General features: G+C 50.0%; 1 protein-coding gene across 2 annotated transcripts; it reads left to right on the top strand.

Moving 5' to 3' along the window:
* The first annotated feature begins 502 nt into the window (after nt 1-502).
* Nucleotides 503-8,859, top strand: RMP24 (ribonuclease MRP subunit p24). Of its 2 annotated transcripts, none has more exons than XM_078879425.1 (6): nt 503-578; nt 2,816-2,926; nt 4,361-4,413; nt 4,830-5,047; nt 6,080-6,414; nt 8,029-8,859. In XM_078879425.1, exons 2-6 carry the CDS (start codon nt 2,817-2,819, stop codon nt 8,165-8,167), a joined length of 855 nt encoding a protein of 284 aa, XP_078735551.1. In that variant the 5' UTR covers nt 503-578; nt 2,816; the 3' UTR covers nt 8,168-8,859. The 2 variants fall into 2 exon arrangements, with proteins under 2 accessions (XP_078735551.1, XP_078735550.1); XM_078879424.1 differs by having other exon boundaries at nt 8,026-8,859.
* The last annotated feature ends 210 nt before the right edge of the window (nt 8,860-9,069 follow it).

The following is a 9,069-nucleotide window of genomic DNA, read 5'->3' as shown; positions in this document are numbered from 1 at the left end:
CAGATTTTTTTTTCGTTCAAACCCATTTGAATACAAAAAAAACAATATATCGAACAATGGTTCTCGCTTTAACTCTATTGCTGTTTAATGCTCTATCAAACGAAAAAAACTGAAATGTGATATTATGAACGTTTTCTGAATGACACTCACAAATGTTTATGGGGCGCTTAAAAGCGAGCTCCGTACCAAATCTCAGCTGCCGTCCGTGTCGGGCAAGTACCCCTCGATGTTTTTATTTGAGACCTACAGACGGTAAGGTTTTTATTGAATATCGAATAAATCTTGATTTGAAGTTTTCGTGACTGCAGGAATCCACACTCGTTGTTTCTTTCGGCAAAGTCGCGTAGTTAGAATAAGTTAGAATAACTACGTGACTTTACCGAAACAACCAAAGAATATCGAATAGATTACAGGCGCCATCTACCGGTCCGTAAGCCGGAGTGCAAACTGACCGGACCACGTATTTCCTGCTTTGCACTGTACATGCGCACGTGTTTCCTGCTTTGCACTGTACACACGCACGTGTCGTCGTTGCGGGCTGGTAACCGGCATCATCATCAATAGCAAGCAGCGAGCAGGTGAAGTTTAAATCTTGATTTAAAGCTTTCGTGACTGCAGGGATTAATATTCTTGGTTCTTTCGGTAAAGTCACGTAGAAGGGAAATAAAATAATAAAAATATAAAACAATAAAATAGTGTATTATTTCCCTTCTACGTGACTTTACCGAAAGAACCAAGAATACAAAGCCCGTTTATTTCATGATCGTCGTCACGATACAAATCTCGACTTTAACGGAGTTGAAGAGTCCGTGGGCGAATGTTTTTTAAATGATTGGTTACAAGAGAAGGCGCAACAGTCGTGTCTGGAAGGCCGAGTGGCTTTCAAAGGCAATGCACGCGTTCAATCGGAGCGTGTTCGTAACACGTCCTGCGGTGTGGCTAATGCAGTATAATTGATTCCTTGCAAAAGTTGTTCTGTTTATTGCCAGAAAATTGTAAGAGCCGATGTATTGTGATTGTTCTTGTATACAATAGAACGCTTTCTAACAGTCGTGTCTGGGAGGCTTTGCGAGTACTGGACGGTGCAGCGGGCCCGACACTTTAATGTTGTAAGGATTCGTGATCGGGTCGTTGTGGAGGGTAGAAAGCAGCAGGGTGAATAAGCAGACAGGGTCGCATGCTGTCACATAACTGATGGGATGTGTTAACTAAATACATTAATGTAGTTTTTTGGGTTAGATCGCGTAAATATATAAATGTGTCGTTAAACCCGCCACCAACCGACACAGCCAACTAGTGAGGGTTGTCACGTAAACAACGTGGCCAATTCGTCACTAGTACAGCACTAGCGTGTAGTGTATAGGGTAGTGTATAGTAGTGTAGTGTCTAGTGTAGTTTATAGTGTAGTGTAGTGTATAGTCGTGTATAGTATAGTAGTATATAGTGTAGTCTATAGTATAGTGTATAGTATAGTATATAGTGTAGTGTATACTGTAGTAGTATATAGTGTAGTGTATAGTAGTGTAGTGTGTAGTAGTGTAGTGTATATTGTAGTAGTGTATAGTGTAGTGTATAGTGTAGTAGTATATAGTGTAGTCTATAGTATAGTGTAGTGTATAGTGTAGTAGTGTAGTGTGTAGTAGTGTAGTGTATATTGTAGTAGTGTAGTGTATAGTAGTGTAGTGTATAGTAGTGTATAGTAGTGTATAGTGTAGTAGTATATAGTGTAGTCTATAGTATAGTGTAGTATATAGTGTAGTGTATACTGCAGTAGTATATAGTGTATAGTGTAGTGTATACTGTAGTAGTGTATAGTGTAGTAGTATATAGTGTAGTGTAGTAGTGTAGTGTATAGTGCAGTAGTATATAGTATAGTCTATAGTATAGTGTAGTGTGTAGTGTATAGTGTAGTGTATACTGTAGTAGTATATAGTGTAGTGTATACTGTAGTAGTGCATAGTGTAGTGTATAGTGTAGTATATAGTGTAGTATATAGTGTAGTGTATACTGTAGTGTACTAATACAGCACACCGGTGTGTTGGAGAGCCAAGCCACAACATTTACAATCTGAGTACCAACACAAGCGGTGTGCTGTAGTGAAGAATTGGCCACGTTCTGTTTACGTGACAAACCTCACTAGTTGGCTGTGTCGGGTGGTGGCGGGTTTAACGACACATTTATATATTTACGCGATCTAACACACAAAAACAACCTCTATTATGGATGATATTGGTCGCGAAAGCCGACGCTGTAAAACTACATTGATATTGTTACACGTAGTGGTTAGCACTACGCTGCGCTACGAACCTGGCGACCCGGGCTCGATTCCCGCTCACGGCCAACACCGAGTGACGATTATCTGAACCGGTCCTGGGCCTCCCCTAGGTCGACTCAGCCTCAAATTAGTACCTGGCGCGGTGTGTAAACATCGCCACTGGGGAGACAAAGGCGGTTGGGCGTGGTGCTGGCCACCCACCCCGCTCGTGTGCCGTGCCGGCCTTCATAGGTGCTACGCGCTAACAGCACTTGCCCCATCAGTTGAAGGCTATATTCGGAGGGGGATCTTTATCTTTGTTGTGATTGCGCGTGAACCAAGTGGGCCCCAGGGCGGACGCTCGCCCCCCCCTCCCCACTTGGGGACAGAGAGGCGCTCGGTGGTGGCTCTGAGAAACCCGCCCATCGTTTCAGCCGCCGCGCCGGGAGATAGCACATGCCGCTCCGGTTGTTGCAAACCGTCAACGCCGGGGCGGCGGGGCGGTACGGCGGCGTATCAACAGCTGCGCTGCGGCTCGCCGCGCGATCGTTTTTTCTGCAGGATGCACGACCTGACAGAGAAGACGCGCATGGTGACCAGCCACCTGAACTTCCTGTGGACAGCGGCGGGGAGCTTGGCGACCGCGTGCCCCGAGCAGGCACGGTACCTGCGGTGAGCGAGACGGCGGTGACCCCGGTGACCCGGGCCCTGCGGTTTACTGCGGAGCCCAGATTCATACACAGAGCCATAGACTCACGCAAAGATCCATAGATTCACACAGAGACCCATAGGCTCACGCAAAGATCCATAGATTCACGATGAGACCCATAGGCTCGCACAGAAATAAAAAGATTCACACAGAGAGCCATAGACTCATGCAACGATCCATAGATTCACACTGAGACCCATAGGCTCGCACAGAAATAAAAAGATTCACACAGAGAGCCATAGACTCACGCAAACATCCATAGATTCACACAGACCCATGAGCTCGCATTGGAGGCATCATCACAGTGATGCACTCTGCTACTCCTGCCACAATCATCTGGCTCATTAACCACCTCGATGTCAAATTACAGCTGCTGCTTCACACCAATTTCAATGTTAGTCCAACGGTTCCAAGCACGTGCCAACGTTGAGCCCAGCGTTGGCACGTCTACTGGGTTGTTGCAGAGGTTCGTGGTTCGAATGCAGTAGGCCACCCTGGTTATTACTGTTGCGGGTGTAGTAACTGTATGGCACTGCGCCCCCGTCTGCTTCGCCGTGGAACTTACAGATCCCTTGACATCATCTGACGCCATCTCTTCCGTGTTGTGTTTTGCTTTGTTTGCGTTGTCCGTTCTGTCTCCTTTGAACTCTCATTCTACTTTGTACGTTGAACTTCTTTCGCACCGTACGTAGCCAACCGTGCTAATCGGAGGTACGGCGGAAGGACAACAAACTGAACACAGAAAGCAGTTCTATAGAGATGAGTTGTCAATCGAGATGATTTAAAAGTGCATAGTTCCAGTCGCTTCCTAATATTGCAGGGAAGAGCGTTCCAGAAGCGCATCTGAAAGTGTGCAATGCAGTGATCGTCTTTGTTCAATGGCTCGCCAAAAGCTGTTGCGAGCCAAAAACCTCTGTTATTTATGTATTTATGTTGAACTTCTTTCGCACCGTACGTATCCAACCGTGCTCATCGGAGGTCTTGTACTGTCTGTACTTCTTCTGTCTCGTTTGATTAATCTCATTTGGTCCGACCATTGGCCTTAAAAAGTATATGTTGAATGAATGAAGAATAATTGATTTTGACATGCCCAGTGGGATGCATTTAAGGAAACTTTAAAGTTAAAATATTTGTTTTGCTCAAATAGCAAATTCCCATGGCAGGGACGAGTTTTTTCATAGGACGAGGATTATTGACGTCCCAACAAAGTGACTCTTTATTTTTAACCCCGGAGGGATGATGGGCTGAGTCAACCCCCCCCCGCCCGCACCTGGATTTCAACTCTCGCTTTTCTAGTTGCCGAACTGCTCGCTGTATCACCTGACCAGTTTGTGTATCGGTTGTGATCGATTCATCGTTTCCGCGCTGATGTGTGGGTCCGTGCTGTGTGCCTTCAGGTGCATCTACAAGGAGCGGGCCACATGGGCAGCTGCTCATAAAGTCACCGTCGGTCAGTCCTCAGTGCCACCACACACACACACACACAAAGACAAAGGTCCCCCCTATAGCCTGATCAGACTGTTAAGGCAAGTGCTGTTAGCGAGTAGCACCTATGAAGGCTAGCACTGTGGCACACGAGGGGGTGGGTGGCGAGCACCACGTCCGGCCGCCTTGTTTACACACCGCATCAGGTAGTCATTTGAGGCAGGATCAACCTAGAGGAGGCCCAGAACCGGTTCAGATAATCGTCACCGGTGTTGGAATCGAACTCGGGAATCGGACAATGGGGAACCTGGAGGAAACCCACGTGGAACAGGAGGGGAACACACAAACTCCGCATAGAAAAGGAACCTGAACCGGGTATTGAACCCAGACCCCTTTGTGCACCGACGCTAACTTTCACCGACCTCCGGCGACCCTCTGCAGACCGGCGGCGGCACCTGACGGGCTTCTGCGCGCTGTGCGGCGCCGAGCTGGGCGCCGGCTCGTGCCGCGTGCGCGTGCATCCACGCGCGCGCCCCCCCGCGTCTCCGCGCGTCTCCGCGCTACTGCGCGATGCGGCGGCGCGGGAAGACCGCAAAGAGCGTCTGGAGCGGGGCGCCGCGCGGCGCCTGCGTCGCCACCGCAACGCCGCCGGCACCATCGTGAGTCGCGCCGCGCGGACGGCCACGCGAAGTCACCATCGCTCACCGCAAACGCGCGCCGCTTACACGCCCACACACCACATCACACACACACCACACACACACCACACACACACCACACACGCACCACACACACACCACACACGCACCACGTGCACCGCATATACCGCACGCACACACACCGCAAACACATCTTGCAAATGCTGCGCGGCACACGCACTGCAGACACCGCACGAACACACCACGCACGTACACCTCACACGCACCACACACCACACACACCACAAACACATACCACGCACGTACACGCCGTACACACCATATACACCGCATATACCGCACACCACACACGCACCGCCAACACACCGCACACATGCAATATACAATATACACCACTCATTCACACACTGCACACATGGCATACCGCCCAAACTGCATACACATACCGTCAACACCCTGCTCACGCACACACATACAGCTGTCATTTGTGGCCAGGTCGCTTCTGAAAAATATTGTGGGCCTTACCTGCTAAAATAAAAAAGCTTCATAGTTTATGGGTTACTCTCCCAAACGAGACTCGTCCTGGTCTCCACCTGCATTCTCACCTGGGTGAACAAAGTTACCTTGAACCTCCGCTCACGAGTATGGGTCAAGTACGGTCAAAACAACCGCCACGACTGGCACAGCGTGGCGTGGCCGCTCGGTTTACACGCGAGGGGAAGCCCGGCTCCCCGGACGGAACACGCAGCGTGCGAGCGAGGGGACAACTCGTGAGCTCGCTGGCGGTGCTGCCACGCCTGTGTCCACGCTTGCAGCCCGCAAGCTCTCTGGGTCTCGACACACGACCACAGTCTTCTCCGTGATCCACCAACCCCATTTGTGAATGGCCGCATTCTCGCGTGCTCGACTTCTTTTCACCGCTGCTTTGTTAAGCTCTACCCAATAATACCCAATCATTCTTCTCACCCCCCCCGCCACCTCCCCACCCGCCCCCTCCACCCGCCCCACCCCCCGTCCCACTTCCCCCGGAAGGCCATAGCGTGCTTCACCTGCAAGAGGACGTCCCGTGTCCGTGGCGGCTCGCGAGCCGAGATCGCCGCGACCCTGAGCCACCGGCGTCACGGCCGCCGCCGCCGCCACGACGCCGGCGCGACGGAGGGTGGCGCCACCGTCGAGGGGGGCACGGCCCGGCGCCGCAGGCGACGCGCAACGCCGGCGTCCGGCGAGTCGACACCATCCGGCAAAACGACGCCGGCGGCGTCCGGCAGAACGACGCCAGCGGCGTCACGGACACCGGGCAACTGGACGCCGACCACGCCGAGGGGCAGGGCAACACCGCGCGCCAGCCCGGCAGCCACCACGCCCAGGTGCCAAATCTCCCCCACAAAAGATGTCCCCTCCTGCGCTTGCGTCCGAGTGAGCGCTGCCATTGGGTCGCTTCTGTTGCCGTGGAGGGGAATATCGAGAGGAGAGCTCGGATAACCGATGGGTGACGTGTGCTTGGATGCATGCGGATGACGCGAGGAAGTTTGACTTGGAGCGTTAAGAATAAAGCACGGCAGGAGAGCAATGTCGACGCAGTCGGTGGGGGTTGCACAATCCGATCTCCGCCCCCACCCTCGAGACTCCCAGTGGCAACGCGGCAGGCGACACAGGGCGCGGCCCTCAACGAGCACATGAACGCCGAGCTAAAAAACTCAACGTTAGCGACTAACGCTGTGGCCCTTAAAGGGAACTGTTAGAGGAGACACTTGGGGTAATGGGCCTTCTTCGTATAGCAGTGTTGCGATGTTAATTGCATGTATGTGCGTGTGTTGAACTTCTTTCGAAACCGTACGTAGCCGACCGTGCTAGTCGGAGGTGCGCGGGGTGGGGGAGGGACAGCTGTTTGTAGCAAACGTGTTGCTGGTGAAGGTTGCCATCCACGTTTGCCCAAGGCCATGGCCTTAACTGACTTTAAGGGTGGAACAACGCATCGATTAATATCGACGTTCAAGCTCACGGGTGGGTGCGTATATTCAATTGCTCGCCCCCGTACAGCGGTCACCTCAACGTGAACAGAAATAATCGATTCTTCGTAACAGGATCGTGACCCCGAATCTCACCACTCCAACCTAATCACCTGGGTGGTGGGAGTAGACATTTCACGGGAACTGTCAACGTGTTCGTGTGCCACTTTATAAATGGACGACTGTGTGGTGTTATCTTGGTGTGGTCTGGGACTGACGTTATTGTTTTTTGTTGCTTTGCCCAGTCTTGATAAATCAAACTTGTATATTTATATTTTGTGACTAGCTTAACCATTTTCAAAAATGTTCACTCCAGTCATGTTTTTTGTATTGTTTGCTGCTCTGTTTTAACTCGCTGAACCCGACTGGACGTGTGTGAACAAAGAGCTTCACAACTCATCGGATTTCTCCTCTTCCTGCAGCAGCAGCAGACAGTCGAAATAAAGATTTCCGATTTTATATCACGACTCCTTGTCGACGCACGGTCTCGGCGCCCCCTGCTATCACCGGGCTTGCCGTGTCACGGCACGAATCGCACAAATTGTCGTCATCATCGTTACGACGAGCCCCAACAATGAGAGCCGCCCCCCTGTTACGTTGTTTATACAGCATTGTCTTAGTACGTTTTAGAGGGGCTTTGTTTCGCCCGATTTTTTTTACTTAGTATAGATTTATACTTAAAATTTTGATCTGTATTGTATTATGATTGTTATTGGGATCAAACATCGAAATAGAATGTTTTGCACTTTCTGTACGCAGCATGGACGGGTTGTGCTTTTTCTGTAGGATTTTATTGTTTACATATGGGATGTTTAGATTTGTGTGCAATGAATTTTAGGTGTATCTTGTAATTGTATTGCTTGTTGCGGTTGAACCCAAATCAAGAGCCGAATGGCTCACAGGGTAAATCCTAATAAATGAAAACCGAAACCTTTTCTTTGTCCCCCCCTCCACCCCCCGTCCCACCAGCAGGTCAACGCAGTCTCCCGCTGCCAGTACGCCCGGCAGCGCCAAGCGGAAACCCTTCGCTCAGCTCAAGCAGCTGCTGCAGATGGAGCAGCAGAGGCAGCAGCAGAAGGGCAGCCTCAAAGACTTCCTGTCCTCCATATAAGCCAACCCAACTTGCTCGGTCTGTTCCTCCTACAACGCCGCGTGTTGTTTTCATAACACGAATTGGCTATAATGCGATGAATGTGTTTGGGAATGTTTTTTTATTTTTTTAACGCGGATACGAATTGGATATATAACACGATTGAGTGAACGGAGCGACGTCGCGCGACGAGGAATAAGTGGTTGTACGGCTGCCTCGGCGTAGCATCACACAAGGCAGAGGGATGCTGCTGGATGCTTCTAGAATCTAGATGCTACCCACGCGCCTCAGTCTTGGCTCAGCCTGCGTACGCATTTCGCGTGTTATCGCGGACTGTGCTTTACCTTATATTATTTATTATCCCACGGTTTTTCCATACCGCGGAGTTCTTCAGGAACGCGACAACTACCGAGGCGTTATAGGAGAGCAGACCGTACTGTTGGGGAGGGCCACGCTTTTAAAAATGTTATCGTGCGACGCGGTTTTCTCGGCGGGGGTTTTTGTTTCCGCAATTGGGCTTCACCCTTTTGAAGTTTGGGTCGAGGCAAAGACGTGAGAAGGCCAAGTCAACTCGGCCCACCATTCCATTTGGGGTTGATAAAATGAGTACCATATTCTTGGTTCTTTCGGTAAGTCACGTAGAAGGGAAATAATAAAATAATACAAATATAAAACAATAAAAATTCTCACGACGTTTCGACTGCAACACAAGCAATCATCATCAGGTGTGAAATCCACAGCAAGAAAAATTAAAAAAAGTGGCGGTTTTTCCCAAAAAAAAATCAAATTTTCTTGCTGTGGATTTCACACCTGATGATGATTGCTTGTGTTGCAGTCGAAACGTCGTTTTTATATTTGTATTATTTTATTATTTCCCTTCTACGTGACTTTACCGAAAGAACCAAGAATATGAATCCCTGCAG

Source organism: Lampetra fluviatilis, chromosome 54 (assembly GCF_964198595.1).
Source record: "Lampetra fluviatilis chromosome 54, kcLamFluv1.1, whole genome shotgun sequence".
Taxonomy (NCBI): Eukaryota; Metazoa; Chordata; class Hyperoartia; order Petromyzontiformes; family Petromyzontidae; genus Lampetra; species Lampetra fluviatilis.
This window is presented reverse-complemented; position numbering and strand designations above follow the sequence as displayed.

Excerpts from the sequence above, each read along its gene's own strand:
- RMP24 (XM_078879424.1), top strand. The coding sequence starts at position 2,817 with ATGCACGACCTGACAGAGAAGACGCGCATGGTGACCAGCCACCTGAAC. Across the intron at positions 2,927-4,360 it reads GAGCAGGCACGGTACCTGCG|GTGCATCTACAAGGAGCGGG; the intron begins GTGAGCGAGACG and ends GTGTGCCTTCAG. Across the intron at positions 6,415-8,025 it reads CCGGCAGCCACCACGCCCAG|CAGGTCAACGCAGTCTCCCG; the intron begins GTGCCAAATCTC and ends CCGTCCCACCAG.